Below are 25,959 nucleotides of genomic sequence, written 5' to 3'. Positions count from 1 at the left end.
AGTATGTGTGTGTAGACGTACATATGCACACTCATTTGTGTGTGTGTATGTTTGTGCAGTTAAACTGCATGCATTTCCACACCAGGGACAGACTTGTTCATGTATTCATGTCTACTTCCCTGTTCTAGATAGTTCACATGTAACACGTTGTTCAGCACACAGCAGATACTCGAGAATTACTTACTGACAGCCTGACTATCTTTGTACAACTCATTGAAATGGAACAAACATTTCATCCCACGTAGACATTTTCCAGAAGCACCCGGAGTCCCACAGCATGATGCATTTACAAGTTTTTGTTGGGGCATGGACTCAGCAGCCGCTTACAGAAAGTTGGGTGTGGTAGGAACCCCCGAATTGGAAGAGGAAAACCTGAGAGCTGAGAAAGTGTTTATGACTTAGAAGAAAAGTCTCCATCCCTAGGGCTCTCCAGGTCATCTTGGACACAGCTCCGAGAGGAGTATTTCTAAAACACGTGTCTGCCAGAAACACATACCCACACATTTATTTTTTTATTGATTGATTTCATGGCCCTGTTAGATGCTAAGGATCCGAAAAGGAGTAAGATGTGGTCCCTTCCCACAGAGCATTCACAGTCAGGTGCGTTGGTCTTTACAGCTGGGTGGTGGGTGCTTCCTGGGACAGAGGTGGGTCCAGGGTGCCGTGCAATCGTAGAAGAGGAATAGCCGAAATCAGACCGAGGGGCTGGGATGAGGGAAGTCTCAGGGAAGTGTGGAGAGTCGGGTGGTCATGAGTGGCTCCCTGCTATCCTTAGGACAACATCCTCCCCCCCGATCCCAAGAGGGGCTTACGAGATCTTCGCCTTCTGGCTGCTTTCTCCCTTCTCATTTTCAAGCATCAACACACACTGCACGTGTGCACGTGCTTACACACTCACCCGCCAAATGCTTCAGCTATGGAGAACGGAGCAGCTCATATTAGCAAAGACTTAGGTGTCACTGGCTTCTGTAAAAGACTCAAGTGTCATTGGCTTCCACCCCCAACCTCTCTAATTGCCCTCCTACAAGTCACGCTTCAACCTAACAGAAACATTTTTCGGTTTTCACCTTCCAGTGAAAATGCAGGGGCACATGCTGCCCTTGACCTTCAGAAGGTTACATCCAGCTTCATCTCACTTGGCCGCTTGGCCTCTCCTGTGTCACTTCACATGCGTGTGACCGTGGACAGGTTACTCAGGTGCTCTCTGCCTCGATTTCCTCTAGCATAAAATGAGATGACAATAGTATTATTATCACCACAGCCTTGTATTAACTGAGTTAATATATGCAGAGTGCCTGGCACAAAGTCTGCACTGTGAAGTGCTATTTAACTCTTCTGATCACTCTTTTTTTTTTTTTTTAAAGCCATCTCTAACTTTGACAGCCCTCTTTGGTTCTCCTCCTACCTCTCTGTCTTTCCGTCGTCTTCGTTGACTCCTCTTACTTACTCTGCCTCCCCTTCAATGTTAGAGTCTCCAGGTTCGTCACCTGATGTCCCAGGCAGACATGCTGTGATCCAGCCCCGGGGACTCTCCCGCCTCTCACTTTCCTGCAGCGTGCAGCTCACCCTCACCTGCTTCCAGAATGCTCTATCTAAAGCTCAGACCTCAGAACGTTCCTCATCTGCTTAAAATCCAGCCAGAGGCCCCCTTTCCAGGACCGAGCCTTTACCTGGCTTATAAAACTCCTTCCGCTGTGGGCTTCAGCTGACCCCTCAGGACTTCTCTCGCCCTGTGTCCGGTCGGTCACCCATAGGCATCCTTCACAGCTCCTCAGATGAACCTGGACCGCTGGGCTCCAAACTCACGTGGCCTTGAACTTGCCGCTCATTCTTTCACACCAGCTTCAACACCCTTTCCTCTGTGCCTGTCTGCTTGGGTGTTTGATGACTCCATGCTCAGTGCCCCGTTGTACCCCACACAGATGTCCATCAGACCTCCAGAGCACCCGATGTGTGGTCTGCATATGTCGGGGCAAGGGCTGTCTTCTTCAACCGGTTGGTACACAGTTCAGACAGCAAAAGAATGAATGGATGGACGGAGTCAGGGGAGGGCTTATAAACCGTAAAGCTGGATCTGGAGACCATTCCCAGTGCACTCTGGCAACGTGGGTTCCTGGCTGCCTCTGCCCTTCCAGAGAGACCTTCCCACTCTTCCTTGTCTTCCCTGAGAGGGTTGGTGGGAATCTGCATGCTGTGTGTGTGTGTATCTGCAGATCATCCAAATTGTCCCAATCCTCTGTGCAGAGGGGGAAGGTCAGGGGCAAGGTCAAGGTCATTGGAAATGTCAGACAAAAGCCAGTTCTCACTTTTACGTTCCACTGGTGGGAAAGCTCAGTACAGTGACGTTTAAGAACAGTTTTCACTCTTAAACTCTTTCAGATGAGCAGCAGTCTGAATGGTTTTATCTCCGTCTGGTTTACCTTTCTTGGTGAGTGCGGATGTGACGGTTACATAAGCACGTGTGGCAGGTGTGGCTGGCCCCAAATCCTCAGGCACTGGATAATTTGTGAAAAAGCCTGGTGGGCACGATCCCTGGGCAGTGCAATTTATAGCTTCCTTTTTGCAAGTTAATAAATCCAGGGAAGTATGTCAGATGTGCAACAGATTACATAGGTTGTTTATTTAATGCAAAAATTTCTTTCTTTATGCATTTATTTCTTTAGTTATTAATTTGCCAGCATGTACCATCTCTGGCTTGTAATTCAACGACCTTTCCAGAATTAAGGTAAAATTGCTGCGACCTGCATGAATTTTATAAAGGAGGTTAGTTGGGAAGGAGAGGGTGTGCAGAGCCGAGTGGGAGCACTGAGGCCCCCCCCTTGCTTCCCTCGGGGCCGCGTGTGACCCTGGCGTGCGCTTACACCTTCTGGTTTAAAATATGCTGCTTAAGTTGTATTTAAGAACAACGTGGAATACACTTAAATGTAAAATTGGACTGTTGAACTTTTTTGAATAGCATTCAGAATGAAGTCAATCCAGTTAGACAGTTTCAATATTAGGAGCTCCCTTTTTATTTAAAAGCTTTTTTTTTGAAAGTTGTCTAATAGAGGTTTGCTCAGTTCTATTTAAACCCAGCTGTGGGATTCATTAATGTGTGCTAAACTCATCTGGCCACTGACTTTTCAAAAAGGAATATACTGATTTTTTTTTTAATTCATACATAGTACTCCAATGAAAATACACTTTTCTCATTACTTTTTTTCCCAAAGAAGTTCAGCTTTTGTCCCCAAAAAGGAAAACATATTCCAAGAAGCGAATGTGATTGGAAATAAAAATAGTTTTGATTATGATGGAACTTTGTGACTTCACTGTTGAAAGAGGCCTTCGCTATTTTAATTGTTGTTATCTCGTCTGCTTTATTCTGCTGCCTGACGGGTATACTGTTCTATCTGGAGCGCAACTCGTTCCTCCTGCCTTATTTTTAACTCTCCTCTCAATGAAAAAGAAAATATATATCAGCTTGGGAACATCTAAGGGAAACAGATGGTTTTTCAGAGTTTCTTTACTCTGAAATGAAAGCTCTTGCTTTTCACTGTGGAGCTAAGAATGAAATTGTCACGGATGTTCTCATATGGCGCTCACTGCCTGTTACACTCATACCCCACATTAACATTTTTATCGCTGCCGGCATTTCTGATACAATCAGGTATTAAACCCCGTGGTTATTTTGGCAATCACGCCTTGGATGGAAAGGTTCCAACAGTTAAACTCTAAGTCAGGAAGAGATATAGTTTTGCTTCACATGGAAGAAGAATTATCCTGAAGGATGGTTAGGGGATTCAGTAATAGGTTAAGGTTTTTAAAGAAAAGCCATAGATAGTCATCAGCTATCCATCCATGAAGCCAAAAGCAGACGAAACTTCATTCTTTCTCCAAACTCCCCCTAGGGCACACACCAGATTCAAACTCATACTTTGAGGGGTGCCTGGGTGGCTCAGTCGGTGAAGCATCTGCCTTCAGCTCAGGTCATGATCCCGGGGTCTTGGGATCAAGTCCTGAGTCGGGCTCCCTGCTCAGTAGGGAGTCTGCTTCTGACTCTCCCCCCGCACTCATTCTCTCTTGCTCTCAAATAAATAAAATCTTTAAAATTAATAATAATAATTTCAAGGTGGTGACAGCACAGCATTAAGCTAAGCGGAGCGTTCTCCCTAGCAGGGTCCCCCCCACCACTGGTGCAAAGGTTTGGCTCCCAGGCCCATGAAGCTAACCCTGGTGTCACAATCCATTTTCTGGTTTCTTCTATTTTCCTTCAATAACACTACTTGCAACTCATTAAACTGTTGTCACAATCCACTAATGGGTCATGACTGGCACATCAGAAAGCCTGCATTAAAAGAGTAGTCAAGCCATCTAGTTTCAATTGCCGTATCTGAATCTTGCTTCCAACACTTGCTGCCTGGGACTTTAGCATACCTTTGTGGTCTGTGTGGAAGATGCAGGTAGTGTCAGCAATTCCTTCATAAAGTTGTTTTGGGCATCGAATGAGTTTCACATGTAATGTGCTTAGAGCAATGCCTGTCGTATAATAAGCATCCAGTAACTATTAACTAATCATCATCATTATTAATGTTGTCACTATTATTATTATTACCTTGCTTTAGGTAAATGCCGGAAGAAAAAATCTTTCCTGACCAGATAATAAGCATTTCCACCCTATTCTAAAAGAGCTATTTTCTTAGGTTCACCATCTTTGTGTTTTATCTTAACTGCCAGTATGTGAAAACATTATATAACGAAGCAAATGTTAATTCTTACCCACTTAATGCAATGGGAATACTTAAAATATAGATTAATGAAAGATCCAATGAAAGATTACTTTATTTCTGTTTCCCCCTCCCCAAGATTGAAAGAAGTAGATTTTTGGGGGGGACCTGGGTGGCTCAGTTGGTTCAGCGTCCAAGTCTTGATTTCAGCTCAGGTTCTGATCTCAGAGTCGTGAGTTCAAGACCCATGAGCTCAAGACCCATGTTGGGCTCCACACTGGGCATGGAGTCTGCTTAAGATTCTCTCTCTCTCTCTCTGTCTGCCCCTCTTCCCCATGCTTGTGCACACATGCACATGCTCTCTCTCTCACAAACAAAACAAAACAAAAACCCACAAGTAGATTATTGGTATCTCTCAATTATCGGTTAAGAAAGAAGCAAGGATATTTGAAAGGTACCATTCCCTGAGCTTTAGGAGCCAGAATTATTCCTTTTGGAAGGAAACTATTAGATGACGAACTTCAATCATAGGCAAACATGCTAGAAGAGAATGTTTTCTATCTTTGTGAAAGTACAGCATCCACAGATTTTTGTTATAATACAGACTAAATCTCTAAGTCTCAACCCTAAATGAAAAGGCAGTATCTGGTGGGTGCCCGGTCAGTACGTGCGGTTGGAGCAACATGAAGTCTAAGCAAGTGAAGCGCACACTGATTTGTTTTTATCTGTTTCCTTCCTTGAGAGTTTCATAAGAAATAGTACTATCCTGTAACCCATCTGTGTATTTCCCATCATTAACTGAAGCTATTGGGATCACTTTTCCCACCGATGGTTTGACATTTTTTGTTGCCTTGATTCTCTCAAATTTTGTACTAAGTCAATATATAGTCACTTTGTATCCGAAATTGGTGATATGTGGGCATATTTGTGGCTATATAGTCCTCTTATGATGGAATTCGGTAGACTCACTTAAGTGGATTTATCTCAGGCTGTTTTAAATAAAATTCGGAACATGATAGATATTGCAGAGAAAAATATCTTATGCAAAAACTGATTTTTGCCTACTATGTATTGACAGCAGCTCCTTGAATTATAGAGTTTATAGAGATGCTGAATTGAGTATATTGTAACTTCCCATTGTATGTTAACCAAAGCCAAGTTCCATTTTTAGCAGGGCATCAATTCTGACAAAAATGTATCATCCTCTCCAGAAACAACCGTGGAGCAAATATAAACACCTGCAATACTAAGCATTCAAGAGATCTCGCTTTGATCGTTTAAAGCGAGTAGAAGCCCGCTATCTGTAAAATGCTGAAATGGTTAAATTGAAATGCTCTCACTCAGATTTAATGAACAAGTCAGGCGTAATACCTGAGCCAAACAGATGAGATGAAAAATTATCCGATCCCTTTATTCAGAATGACTGGTTTGGGCCAGTTTGCACAGCTGCCCTGCATGTCCCTTTACCCTGAGCGAGGACCACGGTTCACAGAATCCGCAGCACCTGTCTCAGGATTAGACTCGTTTTAAAAGTGGTGATTCTGGCTTTATTCTTCCAGTAGTATTGGCATTGTTGAGCATATTATTTTAAAGCGTATCCTTGCTGGTTGTTGAAAGAGAACTGAGGGCTTCAGAGGGGAGAGGGTGGGGGACTGGGATAGGCTGCTGATGGGTAGTAAGGAGGGCACGTATTGCGTGGTGCACTGCGTGTTATACGCAAGTAATGAATCATGGAACTTTACATCAAAAACTAATGATGTACTGTATGGTGACTAACATAACATAATCAACAATTATTATAAAAAAATAAAATGGAAAATGAAAGCTGACAATGTTTAAAAGAAGAAAAAAAAAGCGAACGTTGGAGTCTTAGATTCTCAAAGGAGTAATTTAGTAGTGATTGGGATTAATAACCAACTTTTGAAAACGCACAGTTAGTCTCTCTTTATTTTCATGTTTGAGCTAGGTATTTAATCCCATAAGTATATGCCGCGTATGTAATTTGGAAACAAATATTTAGAGAAGTATTTCACTCTTCCGTCTCAAGTTTTGTTGACTGCAGCTAGATTTTGAAAATTTTAAATCCCAGTTTTTCCTCAGTCTTTTGGGTCTTGAGATTTCTTGCATGAATTCTTGGTAGTTTTCTGGGGTTAAGGGGTCTTTTATTTCTCTGTCTGAGATGGTTGTTAATGACCATATCATTTAGGCGTGCAGGTGGACGGTGCCTTGTTTCCTGGGATGGCTGCTGCCCTGTCACCTCCTGGCCCCAACTCCCTGCGGACAGATGACCATTTACACATTTTAGCTAAGAAGTTTAAACTCCAGTACATGTCTGCATAGCAAGAATGATTGGTATTTTCATGACATAAAGTTCTAGTTACATTTGTTTTATCAAGATGAAGATGGTCTGCTTTGGTGTAACTCGGTCACAAGTGGCTGGGGGAGCTGTTTGAGATTTTGCAAGAGGGCTTGGATTTCATTAGACATGCTTGCGCACGGGGGACATAGGGTTAGCTACGGCTTTATGGTGCTGGCGTCTGTGACAAATTCATTGGAAGCCGGGAGTTAGAAAAGATGGGATTTGACCCCCGTTCAGCCTTCCCTACCTTCACGGCCTCAGGGCTCTGAGTTCAGTTTTACAAGTCTGCTCCTCTTCACCCCACATCATCTTGAAAGATAGCCCATAATCCTGTCTTCACTTCCTCACCACTGTTTCAGGCACACCCCAACATAATCTGATCTTCAAGTTCTACTGAAATTGCTCTCACCTCTTTGGCCAGATCCCTGGGATGCCAAGCTGGAAGACACTTTATTTATTTATTTATTTATTATTTAGATTTTATTTATTTGACACAGAGAGAGACAGCCAGCGAGAGAGGGAACACAAGCAGGGGGAGTGGGAGAGGAAGAAGCAGGCTCCCAGCGGAAGAGCCTGACATGGGGCTCGATCCCAGAACTCCAGGATCACGCCCTGAGCCGAAGGCAGACGCTTAACGACTGAGCCACCCAGGCACCCCTATCTTTATTTATTTTTTTAAAAGATTTTATTTATTGATTTGAGAGAGAGACAGGGCATGAGCAGGGGGAGCAGCAGAGGGAGAAGCAGGCTTCCCACTGAACAGGGAGCCCGACGTGGGGCTCAATACCAGGACCCTGGGATCATGACCTGAGCCAACAGCAGACGCTTAACTGACGGAACCATCCAGGTGCCCCCAGAGGACACTTTTTAATACTGATTTCTCCTTTGTTGTTGCCTTCACTTTTCCCTGGGCTCCCCGGACAGCTCACTCTCTAATTTTTTTCTCATAGCTGTCATTATTTGTTTTCAATCTTTGTGAGTTCCTCTTCTGCCCATCCCTTAAATGTTGTTTCCTAGAATTTTGTCCCCTGTCATCTTCTAGTCTCATTGCAAGTTATTGTCCAGACCCATGATTTTCTTTACCAACTGCTTTCAGATACTCCCCAAATCTATATCCCCATCCTAGAACATGATCCTAGTCAACAGATCTGTATCTCCAAACAGTTAGCCGACATGTCTGTCGAGATGCTTCACAGGGCACTCTAACCAGGGCCTCCAATTCAGAACTCATCACCTCCCTTCTTAGCACCCACCCGCCTTGTCTTCTGTCCCTCATCCTGGTAAATAGCTCTACTATTTACCAATATACTGTCTACCATGTAGACACCCAGGCAGGAAACCTGAGAGTCCCCTGTGGCTCCTACACCTCTCCCCTCCCACATCCCGGGGGTCATGGAGCCCTGTGAGTACACCTTTGTGTCCCTCGTGTCCCTCCGCCCATCCTGCTGCCACTGTCTTCACATGGGAGCTACAAGTCTCATGCAGACCACAGTCCCCCTGAGCAGTGCCTGTCCTGCTGTCACAACGGATGTGTGGGACCCATCCTTCCCAGCTTTAGTTCCCATCCCATTCTTGGAATCCTCCAGGCTACCAGCCTTTTGTTGCTTCCATCTGACCCATATTCCAGGCTTTCCTTTCTACAGTTGCAGCCAGCCTTCTCACTCTGACCTGTTACCTCCCACCAGGCAGTACTGTGCCAGACGGCCTTGACTAGTACCTTCCATCTCTCCCCCTCCTCGGTGCACACCCTGCTGGGAATCCCCACCCCCTTCCATCTGGGCAGCCCTCTTCCACGACAGTCCCCCACCCCAGGTCCCTCGGTTGCTCTTCATCATCTGTAAGACCAAGTTCAGAGTCGGTTCTATCACACAAGGTTTTCCGAGTTCTTCCCCACCCACCCTGCCCTCCCCAGCCCTGCAGCCCGTCTGACTGCAGCCCTCCTCTCACAGGTTTTGTACACACTGATCTTTCTGTCCTGATGCCCTTCCTCTGCTCCTCAGGGATGAGTTCTGTTCGTCTTTGGATTTGTAGCTTCTGTCTGTCAGAAGCCTTGACTGTCCCCCTGAACATTCCCCTTTCCCGCTTCTGTGCATTCTCGCCAGACAGTCTGTGTAGCACTCGCTACGCTTTCTCTGTGCCGTTGACGTTCTCCTCTGATTCCCCAGCAGACAGAAAGCACCTTGAGGCCAGTGCCTTGTTCATCTTTCTACGGCTGGTATCCAGCACATGCCTGAGCACGAGGTGGCTCGGGAGACATGGGCAGAATGAATGAATGAACAAAAAGTTGAAGAATTTAATGGAACCATGTATTTCTATTATGTACAAGTACTCTGTTACCACAAGAAAATTTCTAGGGTAGAGAAGTAGTTTGAGGAGGGCCGGCTCTTTTACAGACTGGAACACACGAGGTCGTTCGAAGGTAGTTGGACCAGCCAGAATTAAGAACAGGAACCGAGAATTTTAGGCCACTTATTAAGTAACTCCTGGTCACTAGGGGATAAAGAGGAACAGTTCAATTATTCTGATAAACTAAAACTAATTTGCTGTGGAATTTTTATAAGGTAACAAAATTAGAAATGGAAAAGTAAAGCCATATATCCTTGTTGACTTAGGCAAACCTATTCGGAGCTACTTTATTTTTCTTCGTCCCGTGTATCTGGTACAGACTTTGGAAATTATATCGAAGTCTACATAGGTTATAAAATGATTAAGAGTTATGAATAATATGTATTGTAAATATGTGCTTCATTCTTTGTCCTCTGAATATTTCTGATTTTGATGAAAATCTAAAACATCTGTATCTTTAAAAAGATTTAAAAAGGAATGCAGGGATAAGAACAAAATTGCCTGTGATCTGGGGAAATCCGTAATAATCATCCTGCTTTTAAATTCTGTCTACACTTGGAAAATTTTGTTGCCCCTGTTTAAAGTCAAGGTAAAATAACCATCACGGTTAAGATCAAGTCTATGCAGGCTTCACAGTCAGATTTAAACCTCAGTTGTGTCACAGGTGATATTTAATACCCTGCAGTGGGAGTCAGGGAATAGAAAGAAGCCACATATTTTAAGCTGCAGTCGAGAAAATACAGTCTATATAAGCATATGGATAAAGTTGTTTTCATGTCATATTCTAAATTGCCAAAGAAAAATATCACTTGTGATATTCCTGTTTCTGTAAAGAGTTTCCATTTGGGTTTATGGGACATAATGAAACATATGGAGAAGATTAGTGATTAAAAAACATTTGGGTTATATTTCTGCAGTGCCTCAGACACGCTCAGAACATCCGCTGTCACGTGCCCTGATTCTTCGTAACGATAATATCCTTTAATGCAGAGGAGTGGTGTGAGGAGGATATTGTGTGAGTGGTAGCAAGGATCAGGGAGGGTCGGCCAATATCCTCTCACAGGGAAACGTTATTACACGTGGACGCATTCTTCTGCCCTGCCTCTCTGCTTGCTGAACGTTCCAGGGGCTGCCTGCCACTGGGTCAGCTTCTGGGAAGTGCTTCCTTTAAATTTCGATAAGATATGATGACAGTAATCTATATCGACGAAGAGTTATGTATTAGAAATTGAATATATTTCACGTGCAGATGTATTCCCATGAACATCAGCTAATGAAAATAATTTTTATGTCACCTTCTTACCCATTTCAATTTTAATGCTGTCTTTGGTGACTGATGTGACACATAGAAAGGGTACATAGTTTTTCTTGTAAATAGGCCTATATATATATGTTTTTTCTTAGAATATTATTTTATACACTGAGAGCTATAAACTCCTCATTTCTCCACAGTTTTTTCCTCTACTGGGTTTAATGAGCTACATTTTAAAATTAATGTCTTGTTTCTAATTTAACATTTCTTTATGAGACAGTCTCGGTAGCAAATCACAGTAAAATGTTTATAGTCACATTAAACTTTTCTTGCTTACACGTGGCCCTTCCACTTAATAGATACCCCGTATTTCCAGAGAGTACTCAGAACTGGGCATTATGCTGTTATTTTTCTTCTTATTTGTGCTCATAAGTTCCCATTGATTTCAGACATGAAACTCATCAAAATATGGCTTACAATCCTATTTAAAAACGATTTTTAATAATTCCTGGTGAGGAGGTATGCTTTAAACAAGGTGGTTGGGCTTTAATCTGAGTTATCTCCAGTTCCATGCACCTGTTGTTCATTCTCTGGTACCTTCTCTTCCTCCGGCGTGGAGGCTAAGCACACATGAGCGTCCGTTCTCCCCTTCTGTGGGGAGACAGGTTCCTACGCCTGATGAGCTCCGCGGTAACGCTGCCGCTGCTCCTATTTCCTTTTTTAGGCAATAAAATTCATAAGGGGATAAGTGAAAAATAATTGAGGAGCATTTTAATTTTTACTAGCATGTTTGCCGTTGCTTTACGGCGTCCTATACACTCGGATGCCTACTCACGAGGCAGACAAGAAGGATTAGAGCTGCATTTGGGCACACGTGCACCCGAGCATTGAATTTGATCCTTAGTAGAGTCATTGAACGAGAGCGGTATTGTGTATCAAATTCTTCCCTGCTCTTTAGTTTGTTAGCAAATGGCTTTTATTACAAAGGTTTCAGGGTAGGGGAAGCTGTTAACAAAAATGAAATCCCTTTCTTGCTGGCAGATGTGGGGGGGTGTCTGGGGGCGGTGGTGGCTGGTTTCTGCACCTTGTAGGGGAGTGAGAAGGAGAAGTAATAACAGAGGAGGAAAACTGAAGCCAGCAGACTTGCAAGGGCTTTTTCAGACCACCACATGAATGGCAGAGGGAGCAGACGGTGTTGGAGCTGGCCGCCCCCGTCCAGCAGGTACCTGCAGGAGTCAGAAAGGGGATCAGCCGTGGTGACGGCCCTCATGTTCTGTCTCGACCATGATCTTTAGACACATGGTGTATTAGTTTCCTGTTGCTGCTGCAACAACTTAACCACAAATGGGGAAGGCGGGGGGGGGGGGGTACTTAAAACAACATACAAATTCATTATGGTTCAGTCCCAGAGGTCAGAATTCCAAAATGGTCCTCACTGGCTTATAACCGGAGAGTTGGCAGGGCTTTGTTCCTTCTTGAGTCTCTAAGGGGGAAAATTTGCATCCTGCCTTCTTCAGTTTTCAAAGCTTGTCTGCAATTCCCTGGCCTATGTTCCCCTCCCTCTTCAAAGCCAGCAGTGACCAGGCAAGTCTTTCTCACACTGGATCACTGGAACCCTGATTCTCCTACCTCTCTCTCTCATTTATGAGGACCTGTGTGATTACATTGGGTCCATGAGCATAATCCAGGATCATCTCCCCATCAGGGTCAGCTGATTAGCAATAGTAATTCCATCTTCCACCCTAATTCAGCTCTGCGATGCAATGCGACATATTCAGTCTCTGAGGATTAGGACATGGACATCTTTGGGGGCTGTTATTTTAACTACCACACAGCAGACGTAGTCAATCCCTGTGTAGGTTGTACTCCAACCTGCTTTCTTTTCAACCTGCATATCCCCCTCCTCATTTGACGGCTGTACTGCTGGTTATGGCCAGATGGGGCATCAACCCTGTAATAGCACGAAGAATTAATGGGCTGGGTTAGTGGCTTTTAAATGGTATGCCCCTTACATTTTACCGCCGTGCAGCAAATGTTTCTGGGTGCTTGCTCTTCATTCGCTCAACAGATACTTGTGAACGCCTACGGGCTGAGCCCTCTCACGTGCTGGGGATCAGCACTGAACAATATCGGCATGCTACCTGCGCTCTTGGAGCTTATGGTTTCGTGGAGACTGACAAACACTGAAACGCCAAATAAACAGGAAGAATATCAGCTCATAGCAAATGCTAGGCAGAGGATTAAAAACAGCAGTACGAATGACTGGTTGGCTACTGGAACAGGGGGGAGGAGTGTTTCCAAGATCTGAATGGCGAGGAGGAGCCAATCATGTGAAAAAAGGGGAAAGAATATTCCAGGCAGAGGGCCTAAGAAGTACAAAGGCAGGAATGAGTTTTCTGTTGGAGAAACAGAATGTGGCTGGAGTGTAATGGGCAAAGGGAGAGCGGTAGGAAGTGAGGAGGGTAAGTGCCTGATCACATCCTTGCAAGCCATGGTAGAGAACTTGGGTTCTTTGCATGATGGAAAGACATTAGAGAGTTTCTAAATAGTTTTTCTCATTTATTGAGATGACTTGGCTATTTTGTGGAGGGTGAAGTATAGGATAGCAAGAGTGAAGAGGAGAGACACCAATGTGTAAGCTTTGCGGTGGCCCACCCTGCAGATAATGGTGATTAGACCAAGATGATAGTGGAGATGGAAGTAATAGTCACAGATTTGGGATATATTTTAAAGGAAATTGAATTGACAAGACAAGAATGGAATGGATACAAGGAGTGAGCAATATGGAAGTGAGAATGACTCTCGGGGTACTGCCATTTCCTGGGCTGGGGAAGAGAGATGATGAGCAGTTGGCGGGGGGAGGACCTGAGTTCTGCTTCGACCATGTTACGGTGGAGGTGTGCATTTGATGTCAAAGGTGAAATGTCAGGTCGGACCATTGGATATATAAGTGTTGGGCTCTCTGAAGAGGCTGTTGTAGGTTAGAGAGTTGTTGGCATATGGCTGGTGTTCAAACCATGGTCTTGATGAGACTGTCTAGGGAGAGTGTGTGAATCCAGAAGTAGACCCACGATGCGCTCTGGGTGGTCCAGCACTCAGAAGGTGAACAGAGGAGGTTGGGTTGGGCAGGGAGGTGGAGAAGCAGCAGCTGGCAGTGATGCCAAAACGCGGAGAGTTTAACGGAAAAATGGAGAGAGAGAGCTGGACTGATGGACAGGTGGACTCCAACAGGAAGCAGCACGGGGACAAGGGTGAAAGAAGTAAAGTAGATGTCAGGACACACGCAGGAGACGTGAGCGAGCGCCGTGGGCTTTGCAGGTGGGCTGTGATGGAAGTGCTGACCAGGGCGAAGGGGTGCGTGCTAAAGTGGACTTGGAGTGGTCAGTGGAGTTGAGAAGCTGAAGTATTCAGGCTGTGGTGTGGACTGGCTCATCGCCCAGGTATTGAAACAACTCAGATGGTGGGTACAGGATGGAGAGAAACAGATTGGTGAGGTTTCCTCCAAAATGAGACACTCAGTGGAGAGACTGAGGATTCATATGAGGTAATCATATCAGTGAAAGTTGTATTGAAACCGGGATGTCCTCAGGCTCAGGGGAGGTTTTGGAAGAGCAAATTCAGTACTTGACAGAGTGCGCAGGGGCAGGGTGGGAGGGGCGCAGAGCAGGGACTTGATATGCCAGGAAGAGATGAAACTATGAACTTGTCTTCTCACTTAAACTTCAATGAGCGTTTATTGAGGGCTTACCCTGGGCAGTGCGCCGTGCTTCTTTTGGGAAACAAGGACCCACAGGGCAGGAAAGGAGCTACAGGGTAGGTACGCGGGAAGATAAATAACCCACGTGTCTGTGAACTTTCCAGAAGCTGCTAAGCTTGTCAAGAGCAACCCTTTGAGGTTTCCCAGAGTAATTTTTATATGGTGAATCTTGACACATATTTACCTATCAATCAAATGAATGAAATCTACCTATTCATTTAAAAACAATGTTTCATTGTTCAATATTGTCCGTTAATTACAGTTTGGTACACCCACACCACACCACACCCATTTAAGGATATGGGAAATGCCCAGGAAGTGATTTTAAAGTAAAAACACACTCAAAAATTATATATACAGTAAGATCCCACTCTTTTGAGTGTGTGTGTGTGTGTGTGTGTGTGTGTAAGGGAAAAAAAGAGAAAGGCAGGGAGAGTCCACTGTCAAATTCTTAGTGGTGGTTATCTCTGGGTCATGAGGTTAGAAGGATGCTTGTTTTCTTCATTTTCCAAACTTTCTAAAATGCATACATATTATGTAAACAATGTATCATCAGTACATGCTATATAAAAATAGTTTTTCTCTAGACATTAGTATTTCTCTATTTTTAATTTTATATGACGTGTATAGTAAACATTAAAATCCTAGAAGGCTTTCTCCCATCACAGAGTAATTTCCTAGCTGTTCTTCCCTTTGTTTTTTGGCCACCATTTATTCCTGTGAATTCCCTCTGACCTTCCCTCCTTGCTCTGTGCTGCCGAAGGAGATGGCTCACACGTCAGCTCGCTGGTGAACAAGATGCCTCACCCACACCACAGACAGACACGTTCTCTCTCTGTTCTCTGTGTCGCTCTGCACAACGTGGACTTTTGTTGATTTGTCCCTTCACCTTTTATATCCTATGGCTGCCATTTTCCATTCCAGCACCCTTTCAATCTTATTTTATTTGGTATTATTGATTTTATTTTTCTTTTCCTGTGAAATGTTTATTCTAAAACACATCTGCAAGTCATTCGTAGCTCTGGTTGGATACAGTCAAGCATTTTGTTGGATGTATTTAAGAATGTATTCCTTTCATATCTGTAGGTTTCTCTTGGTAGTGTCTTTGAAGGCAAGTGCAACACTTGGGTGCCAAAATGTCATCCAAAAAAGTCATGTACTCGGGTCATAACTAGAATGCAATGCCTTTCACTGAAGGTTGACTCAAGGGATGTTTTGGGGATCGGTATGTTTATTGTCTTCTAAGGTAATCCAGAAGGTAACAATGAATGTCAAACATGCCTGATTTTCCTTTTAAAATTACACTGGAGATAACATTTGATAAATTGTGTCGCCTCTTTTTGAAATCTGCCTCCGCACGTTTTCAGGGTTATGAACTCCACGTGTGAATAAGGCAGAAGTTATTTGTGTCGTTTCCGCCAATTGTTTTCTTGAGTTCCAAGTTCCGGAGTTTGATGGAGAGACCAAGAGCTTACCCTATCTCTGTTGACTCCCAATTTTGTAGACTTGATTCCTCCTTTCACTTTTCCTGCTTTACGACAGAATAAATCTGAGCTATTTTCCTAGCCCCTCAAAGTGGCCCTCCGTGCACTCTTGCTAGGTCAAGGATGGCTTCGTTGAGCGCATGACCAAAACGCTGTGCATTTCTTCCTACATCTGTGACGACGTCCGCACATTCTCTATTTCGCTTTCTATATTCTTTCTTCTGATGTTGCTGAGGTTTTGGCTAAGATGTCATTGTAGATTCATGTCCTCAGTTGTAAGACAAGACCAAGTCAGGACATAGTCCTTGGCTGTGCTGTGTGGGCCGTGTTTTTGGGGAGGATTAGTGCTAGTGATAATCCCAAATAGTTACCAATGCTGACATCCTCTTTTGGTGATGATTTTGTAGGGATTCCTGTGTATATGTGTATTTTCAGTTTTCATATACATGGAGGATGATTTAACTGAGAAAATGCTAATGAATGAAAAATTACTCTGGATTGCTTAAGCATACAAGAGCTGATGGAAGGAAGGGATCGTTGGGTGGGAAAACTTTGTTGGATGATAGGAAGAGCCAGTCTGGGATTAAATGATTGCTGTAGATAATCCTCAAAATGAGTCAATCCATGAGAATTAATCTAACGTGTATAATCAGCTTTGAGGACAGCTCTGTTGTCCCTTGTTTTTAAAAAGGAGAGCAGAGAAGCCAATATCCAGTCAAGTTACCAAAAAAAAAAAAAAAGAGTGATTAAAAAGGAAAGTGGTTTCTCTAGGAGAAACAAGAAGGGCTTGAGTTTGGTTATATTTCCTCCCTCCTTCCCTCCCTTTTGCACTTGGGCTATATCTTCTGAGTGCCCATGGTGCTCCGCTCCAGCCCTTACCTGTTGTAGCATTTCCGCCAGGGCGCCTTGCTGGGGATGTGTGTACACATCTCCAAACAGACACTCATTGGTCTATAAGCAACCTGAGCGAACAGTCTACCTCTCACGTATGTCTCGGGTGGCCACAATGACTCACGTGGGGCCTTACATATAACTGATCTTCCACGAATGTAGAAGTATGGTTTCCATTTAATCATGAATAACGAGTGACTTTACAACTTTCACACTATGAAGTGTCACTATGTGACATGTGTCAGATAATCGTGCTCTGGGAAACAAGCTTCCATTAGAGAAATAGAGGAGGTTTTAAGATGAAAGGTGAAACCGTATTTTCTAGACTGGGGTGGGGTGGGGGGAATCCTATAATAGATTACCAGAGAAGGAGGTGAAATCTTCATCCCTGGAGATCCTTAATAATTGGGCAGAGGAAACATCTGTGAGAAGGACTGAAGCCTTAAACCTATTTTGGGGTGCGCGGATAGAATGACAAATGATTCTGATTCTTTGATGACTTGGCCTGGAGGAGAGCGGACGGAGGGGGAAAGAGGAAAACTACTTTGGGTAGTTTTGGGTACGGAAAACAGCTATCATGGCGTTCCGTGGGAACACAAGTCACGGGAGCTTAAACCTAAAGCCTGAGAGAATTAGGTTACATTTTATGGTTCAGGATTTTGAGACCTAGGTTGTAGAAATCTGCAAACTAAAAGATTGAGTTGTGTGAGACCCAGAGTCAGCTCTGTGATTCTGTTGCAAGAAAAAATATATTTTTTAATATTGCTGCAAATAGAGAGAATTATGCCAACACACTATATTCAGTGCACGGCATTCTCTTCAGAAAGGAGAACCTCTCACACTAGTATTTTCAGGTACCGAGCATCGTCACAGCTTTTGGATGGGAAGGGGGGAAAGATGACAGGTGTGAGGTCCTTTCTATGGAAATACCTGTACAGGGACTGGATCAGCAGCCAGAAGGTGAGGGGGAGTCTGGGACACAGCTCTGCTCTGCGGGGTCAGCCTTGTCTTTCCTGCTAAAGTGCAGAAGTGGGAGGGGGGGTTGGGGGCGGAGAGGGCTGCCCAAACCCTATCAGTACAAAGGGAGGCAAAGTACCTGTTAAAAAGCACGATCTTCATTGGGTACTTGATTGCAGTTTCAGCATCCAGCCACATGATGTCACAATTGGATTTTGATTCTCACTGTGCATCTGTCCCCAACAATAGATGAAGGCGTTTTCAAAGCTGGAGCAGAGAGGTCTGAGACACGGGGGGCAGCAGAAGTCCACGAAGATGAAGACACTCAAGTGGAGATCCCAGTTGACCAGGTAGTCGCCATGTTTTTAAAAATATGTATAAACCAATGTCCACTTTTTTTTTCTTTCAAGTCTTGTGTTATCTGCTCCGGGTTGTTTCTACTCTATGGTGGTTAGACCCTCTCAGGTGCTGGGTGGTCCCCTTTAGGTCTTCCTGGTATTCCTACAAAGAATAGCCATTTGGGCTCTTTGGGCTATCGTTGATGTAACTTTATGAAATCGCATTGAAGAATACGGTGGATGGGGCTAAGCCATGAGATGCAAAGAGGGAGAAGGTTTGATACAGAAAAAGCGTATTGGCTGGGGGGTTTTATCTAGAAAAAAAGTCTTCCATGCAGAAAAGCATTTAAAAAAAATGCTGTGACATTCTCTCCTTGAGGGTCCTTGAAATTGTTGTGGTTGGAATTTATTTTTCATAAAAGAATTGCTTATACAAATACAACTCGCATATTTGGTGTGTGTGTATTGGTTTTCTTTTTAGGCCAATGGAACACAGTACTTGCAGGAGAGAGACAATGAGAGTGAGTGTGTGAGAGTGTGTGTGTGTGTGTGTGTGTATGTGCATGTGCTTGTAGAACGGATGAAGTAATGTTAGTGTTGGTTAAATGATGCAAGAAAAAAGTCAGTTAGGCCTTTTAATAAAATTCAGCTGGATTTCTTACATTTCTAAATGGAGGATTGGAATTGAGGTGGGGAGGGGGACACCGTAACCCCAGGCTCAAGGGATGAGAAGTCACTAGGAATTGCCACTTGTCCTCTGACTATTATGTGATATTTCCTTTACAGAAAGCAAATTTCACAATCCAGCAAGTTCCGTAGATGATCTTCTCAGTTGTATTTGTCTTACCCGTGTGGCGGTGAAATTGCCGCTTGCTTATTCCACAGGCACTTCCCATAAGCATCGCCTTCCTGATGAAAAGCCTAATGTGTTAAAAATCACACAGATTTCAAAAATCCAATTTATTACCCGGGATTAGCTACAACTTATAATTTTTCATAAACTGCAGTTATAGGTTTTTTTTTTCCTGAGGGAAAATGGCATTTTAAGTCTTCTGTGAAGCTATAATTAAATGTTACATTTGAAGACAAAGAAGAGTAATCATCAGGTACGTACAGCATCCGAACAGCTGCCCAAAAGAAGACGGATTTATTCCAGAGTCAGAATGCCAGCGATCAAGAGAAAATCAGACCACGATTACCAAAAGAGAAATCTCTTCGTTCATCTCTTAACAAGTTTCAAAATCTGTGATAGGTGTTTCTTTACTTGGAAGTTTGGTGTCACAAGGAAGGGGAGCAGACAGACAGAAGGAGCTGATCTCTGCCGCTACCTGAACAGCCTTGGTTAAGTGTCTGCAGAGCCCCAGTTCTCAGTTGACTGGAGAGGGTTAGCTTATTAAAATGCGAGTATGCAGAGAAACTGAGTAAACAGATTGGCAAAAGCTGGGCAACATCAACACACGGATGTCAGTTTGAAAGAAATAAAACCGGGTAACACAGAAGTCAGAATTCCTTTCTTCTTTGACCCTATTACTGACAGAGCTGGAATTAGCGGTTGGCGAGAGATGCTTATGGGGTCCGGTCTTAGATTCGTTCTCCTGTGGCCTGCTGACCGTTTGCTCCACTTTCTCAGCAGCTGTGTTATCAGTATTGTGAAGAACCAAGGGAGGGTGTGGAGAAATTAGTGTAAAGCTCCATGACAGTGAGGAACAACTCCTCATGAAGCAGTAGGTACCGTTGACCAAGTACCTACCGAGTGCCAGGCACCGTACTAGGCACTGTTACCTCCTGTAATTGTGATGACAGCCCTGGAACACAGGTCGTATCACCCCTGCTTTACATAGAGAAATAGTATTAAATGCAAAAACAAACAAACCAAAAAACCAAAACCAGAACCAAAAAACCAAACCCAAAAAAGCCAATTGTTAGCTTAAGGAAGGAAAAAAATTCCCGCAGAGGAAAGGAAACGTAGTCATCATACGCTCCTTGGCTCAGCTATAAATGACACTTACATACACTCCCTTTTGGGCCATAGCTAGTTAATTTCTTTGAACTGATTTCCTATCATCTAAATGGTTCATGTTATAACTTCAGTCAAAGGGCCATGGGCAGGGTGTGTGTGTGTGTGTGTGTGTGTGTGTGTGTGTGTGTGTGTGAGTAACTATCATGTGTAATTGTATCTGTGCCTAAAAAGCAGATCAGGTTTTAGAAGTAAATATTGCCGGGAGCCAATTCTCCACGGATCTCTTGTGTTTCTGCATATCTTATGAGCAGAGGGACAGATTGCTTTTGTTCTGAACTATCTTTTCTTTTTTTTTTTTTTTTGGACTATCTTTTCAAAGATGTTTGAACAAGCTTGGAAGACAGACAGAGTGACTTCCTCTGGTACAGTCATTCTCAGCTGGAGGCAGTCTTGCCTCTAAGGGATGTTTGGCACTTTCTGGGGACATTTTTTGATTGTTATAACTGAGGCATAACCTGGCATCCGGTGGGAAGTGGCCAGGAATACTGCTTAATATCTTGTAATGCACACTACAGCCCTCACAACAAAAAGTTGTTCAGTCCAAAATGTTAATGGGACGGCGATGAGAGCCCTGGCGTAGAGCAAAGGCCAGGTTTGTTTGTTGTTCAGCGTCATAAAGATAATGTCTTCCCGCGGTGCAGGGTCAGGGAGGGTTAGTATCCGTTATAAAAGATACGGTGCCATGGAATTGTATGCTCAAAACTAGTCAAAATTGGGGGCGCCTGGGTGGCACAGTTGGTTAAGCGTCAGACTCTTGGTTTCTGCTCCGGTCGTGATTTCAGGGTCATGGGCTCGAGCCCTCCGTCGGGCTCGTGGAGTCTGCTTAAGACTCTCTGCCTCTCCCTCTGCCCTTCCCACCCCTGCACGCATGTGTTCTCTCCCTCTAAAATAAATGAATAAATATAAAAAAGAAACTAGTCAAAATTGTAAATGTTATGTGTATTTTAGCACAGTAAAAGTATTCGGAGAAAGAAGATTGGGTTCTTTCCCTGGAATGTAAGCCGCTATTTGTATCACCTGCCCCCCTTCCCATTGCCCTGGGGGAATGGGGCCTCGGGGAGCGGGTGCCCATGGTTATACTCTGGCTACTGCTATTGTCGTGAGCAATAAAGCTCTTTGTCTCTGATTCAGGAATCTCCTGTCTTCTGCCACATCCGTGAAATCACGGCAGGCTAATGGGTAAGCTCGTAAGTAGGGTAAAATTTCAGACCTGCCGGAGTCCTTGCCTCTACTGCATGTGTTTGTGTGTTTCAGTGTGTGTAAATGTGGACTCGTTCCACCAAGAACGTGGCTGAACTCTGTCCCAGTGTTCAGACTCTTGTCATTTTTTAGACGATCCTGGATCTAATTCTACTTCCAAACCCACTGGAAACTGAAGAATGACACATTTTTAAAAATGTATGTGGGGAGGCTAGAATAAATATCTTTTCTCAGGAGAGAGTTTAGGTCTAGCAAGAATAAAGTATTCTTTTAAAATTAGAATTTTTTTTTTTTTTTTCGCATGCACACTCCAAATCGGTCTGGTTTCTCATAAGCAGTGGGGCAAGTGCCTGATTAACCAGGACCTGTGGTTACGCTCTGGCATTGGTGACGCATGTGCCACTTATAAATTGATGCTCTTCCAAGCTAAAGAGGCAGCAAGTGAGCCTGCTCCGTTAGGTAAACTGCCCCTAGTAAGGAAAGATCAGGCAGGAGAACCCACCATCTCAGAAGCCCGAGCAAACAAATTCCTATAAAATGGGCAAAGAAGCAGCAATATTTTGAATTTTGATCCGTTGGAGAAAAGAGGGCAGAAGATGGGGATAGTAACTTCCAAGTGGTTTCCGATTATTTTATAGCTCTCCTCACCCATTTGTAGTTGATTTTGAATAGTAATATAATGAGAATTACAAGACGTTTTTATGCGAAGTAGTTTCATTAAATAGCGTTTTAGCGGTATCATGAACACTGGAGCAGGGAAAGCTTGTTTTTTAGCTGGAGGTTGTGATATATACTCTTCTTCGTTTATTTAAATCTTAATTAACCATTAAGTTACACATATAATATATAATATTTTTAAAAGTTGAACAAAGATTACAACAAAAGTAGCAACCACGTGCCTCACTCCTCCTCACCTGGATTCAGCTCTTTCTCGTAGAACACACCAGTATATTGCTAAACCATACACCCTTCCCTCCCTTCCACTTGAATACCTCTGAAATTTGGGGTCTTGCAAGCGATTGCATGTCATAGTTTAATTGGCTTTTTTTTTTTATTCTAAGAGGTACATAAAATAATGGAGATCCTTTTAAATAGGTGACATCTCCAATTTGATAAAATAAGTTTCTTGATTTTAGTTTTCAGATTTAGATACAGTTCACTTTATCTCTAATGACTGTGGAAGATGGATGTTTAAATCTCTTACCAACTTTTCTCCGCCACCCCCCAATAAGGCCACATGCACACATACACACACACACACACGCGTGCACGCACACACACACACGACCTTCTCCTTCTTTCTTTCCACTCTCATTTTACGATGATTTTTGCCTAAGTCCGTATTTAATCTGTACATTATTTTTACTATGTCAGCCTTATTGTTAGTCAAGCCAGAGTGGACTCTGGTCACATTTCCTTTCCTGCATAACACTCTTTTCCTCCTTCCTATTTTAGTAATCGCCTTTTTAAAATTCATTTGCTTAAAAAAAAAAAAATTCATTTGCTTAGTCTTCTGTGTAGCTGTTACCAAGCCATCTCTAAACTCCGCCAGGCAGTGGATTTCCTCTTGCTGTACGCTAGCGTGTGCAGTGACCGCGACATTTCAACTTCATCTTTTTCTCAGACACGTCAGTCATCGCTCTCAGGCTGGTTACGTGTTCTCTGGATCTGCTGTTTAGAGTTATCCTGGTATTTTTCTGGACCATCATCTTGGGAATTTCCTTCACTTCTTCAGGGGATGGATCTCCTACCCCTTGGATTCCACATCTTCCCCTTTTTTGGTCCCACCTTCATTTCTTGTCAGTTCACCCTGAGTGGTCTCTGGGGAGCAGCGGCACGGGAAGCACATTGTGCTTGAGACTTTGCATGTCTGAACGTGTCTTTTCTTCGACTCAAACTTGACTGTAGGTATGGCTGGGTATAAAATTTTAGGTAAGATGATGATTTCTCTGAGAATTTTGAAACCATTGCTCAGTTGTCCTTTCCATCCAGAAGGGCACTTGGAAAGTTTGATGTCATTCTGTTTGCTGAACCTTTGTAAATAATCTTTTTTTCCTCTTTGGAAGCTTTTAGGCTCTTTTCTTTGTTTCTGGTGTTCTGAAAATTTCCAGTAATGTGCCTTGGTGCAGTGTTTCTTGCTCACTAGACTGGGTACTCAGTGGACTTTTTTAAAAAAAGATTTTATTTATTAGAGAAAGAGAGAGCACAAGTAGGGGGAGGGTCAGAGGGACAAGCAGACTCCCTTCTCTGAGCAGGGAGCCCAATGCAGGACCCAATCCAGGACCCCAAGGTCATGACCTGTACCAAAGTCAGATGTCTAACTGACTGAGACACCCGGGCACCCCTCTCACTGGGCTTTTTAATTTTGGTAATGTTTATTTCTCTGTTCTGGAAAAAAAAATTATTGAACTGTCTCTTTGACAGTTTCCTTCTCTCCACTTCTTTCTTTCTGGAACTCCAAATATTTGGATACAGGCCTTCCTAGACTGACCCTCCACTTATCTCTCCTATGTTCCATCTCTATAAATTTTTTACTATTTTCTCAACTTCTTTTAAAATCAAAAAGCCTCAGCACTTCCCTTCCATCTATTGATTTTTTTTTCTTGTCATCGTATTTTTCATTTCTAGGAGCTTTTTTCATATTCTCTGAATGTTCATAATTGTAGCATCCTATTCTCATTTTATGGATGTGATATCTTCCTTTATATCGCCAAGGATTCATCTATTATTTTAAACTTCCTTTTCCTGAAAAATCTGTTTCTTCTGAGTTTCTTTGTTTCTTTCTAGGTTTTGATCTCTGTCTCCATGTTAGGGGTGTTCCTTGGCTGTCTGGTTAGATTTTTTTTTTTTTTAACTTGAAATATATCTGACATATAGCATTGTATAAATTTAAGATGTATGTCTGGTTAGATTTTAGGATGAAGCATTAGGGAAATTCTGTATACATAGGCTCAGCTCCTTGGGTTGGGGGAGTTTCACTGTAGGGTGATTGGCTTTTTACCATTTCGTTAGCAGACCTCCATTTTTCATTGTTCTTTTGGGTTGGTCTGTTTCGTTTGAATGGAATCTTTCAGGTGTCAGCCTGGCTGTGAGCATTTGGGGATCTGACTGTAGGACAGGGTCTTGGGGATCTCGCTGTTAGGTAAAGAGATTTATTCTTCCTGATTTCAGCACGGTGCCCGTGGTGCCCTTGTTCTCATCTGTGCTGAGTCCAGCTCTCCTGTAGTTCAACATCTTTAAAGAAGAAACCTCCTGTATTTCTCAAGGGCAGGGAGGGTATCTGTCTGCTTCTTTTAAAGACTCTAAGCCAGTCCCCTTACTTTTAGTCACACCTATGCCCCTTCTTCCAGAGACAGATGTTTCCTCCAGTCCTTCAGCTTTGTGTCGGTCCCTCTGCGTGCAGAAGTTGGCTTCTTGGCTTCCCTTCCCACAGGAGAAATTTTAGCGGCATAAGTTCTGTTATTACTGGCTCCGTATCTGTTGGCTTTACAGTTTTCCAAATTTTGAGGCTATTGTTTCCTTTCCAGGCTGCTGTGCCCTTACAGGTTCATCCTTTTTTAAAAATTGCCTTTACCGACAATTTAGAGGGATATCAGAAGGGAGCTAAGAAAAAAAACCACCACATTTGTTCCACTTGCTGTATTTAACCAGAAATCACTTCCACACGAATTCATCACAGGGAAAATAAACTGTCTTTATAGAATCTCTGCTAGTGACGAGAAACTGGCAGCCTGTGACCAAATCTCCTACAAGAGACTCCTCTCTGGCTGACACAGGGCTTACGGAACCTCCTTAGTAGCCTGAGCACTCTTCAGCACTCCCCAGACCACAGCAGGCCGTGTTACGAACACCGGTCCGGGGTTACACACTTCTGTCATCTGCCCAGCCCCTGGGGGCATCTGAGCTTGTAATTATTTGTCTATGCATATAGAACATAATGCCATTAAAAAAAATCTGTAGTCAGGGTGCCTGGGTGGCTCAGTCATTCGAGCATCTGCCTTTGACTCAGGTCATGATCTCAGGGTCCTCGGATTGAGCCCCACATTGGGCTCTCTGCTCAGTGGGGAGTCTGCTTCTCCCTCTCCCTCTGCTCCTCCTCCTGCATCTGCTCTCTCTCTCTCAAATAAATAAGTAAAATCTTTTAAAAAACCTGTAGTCTAACCAGAAAGGAGAGGTTTGAAATCCCAAGATGCCCATTAATCCTGTTCTCCATGCCCTCACGTGGTCTCACGTTATCTCACGTGGTCTCACCACTTACCCGACCTGCTGGCTTATGGGGACCCTGCTGCCACTTGCATTTTCTCCTGTGACAGGCAAGCTAGATGGAGAGCTTCTCTGCATCACTTTTCCATGTGTAATAAAGGACACAGAAAGGTGAGAGGGGGCTGCTTTTTCTGACCTGACCTGGAAGTCTATTTCCATGGAATGTATTTGTTAAAATAAGACTTAGAAAATGTTTAAAACCAGAAGGGACATGTGTGCACACTCCTTATTTTGCCATCGAAGACACAAAGCCCTGTCTTCCCACAGAGCCACAGCCTGTTGAAGAGGGAGTCCACGCAGGCGCCCGGGGCTCTTGGCTTCCAACTTGGAACCCTCTCTCTGAGCACCTTGAGGAAGGGCAATGGGGGAGATTAGGGACTTCTAGTTTT

At 43.6% G+C, this 25,959-nt stretch overlaps 1 protein-coding gene across 1 annotated transcript in view; it reads left to right on the top strand.

Moving 5' to 3' along the window:
* Nucleotides 1–25,959, top strand: part of DCDC2 (doublecortin domain containing 2) — a 139,310-nt gene that overhangs the window by 97,424 nt on the left and 15,927 nt on the right. Inside the window, exon 9 of the mRNA XM_026511581.4 lies at nucleotides 17,999–18,099. Coding sequence (XP_026367366.2) covers nucleotides 17,999–18,099 — 101 coding nt within the window. The remainder of the gene's footprint in view (nucleotides 1–17,998; nucleotides 18,100–25,959) is intronic.

The sequence above is a fragment of the Ursus arctos genome, unplaced genomic scaffold (assembly GCF_023065955.2).
Source record: "Ursus arctos isolate Adak ecotype North America unplaced genomic scaffold, UrsArc2.0 scaffold_31, whole genome shotgun sequence".
In the NCBI taxonomy this organism is placed as follows: Eukaryota; Metazoa; Chordata; class Mammalia; order Carnivora; family Ursidae; genus Ursus; species Ursus arctos.
This window is presented reverse-complemented; position numbering and strand designations above follow the sequence as displayed.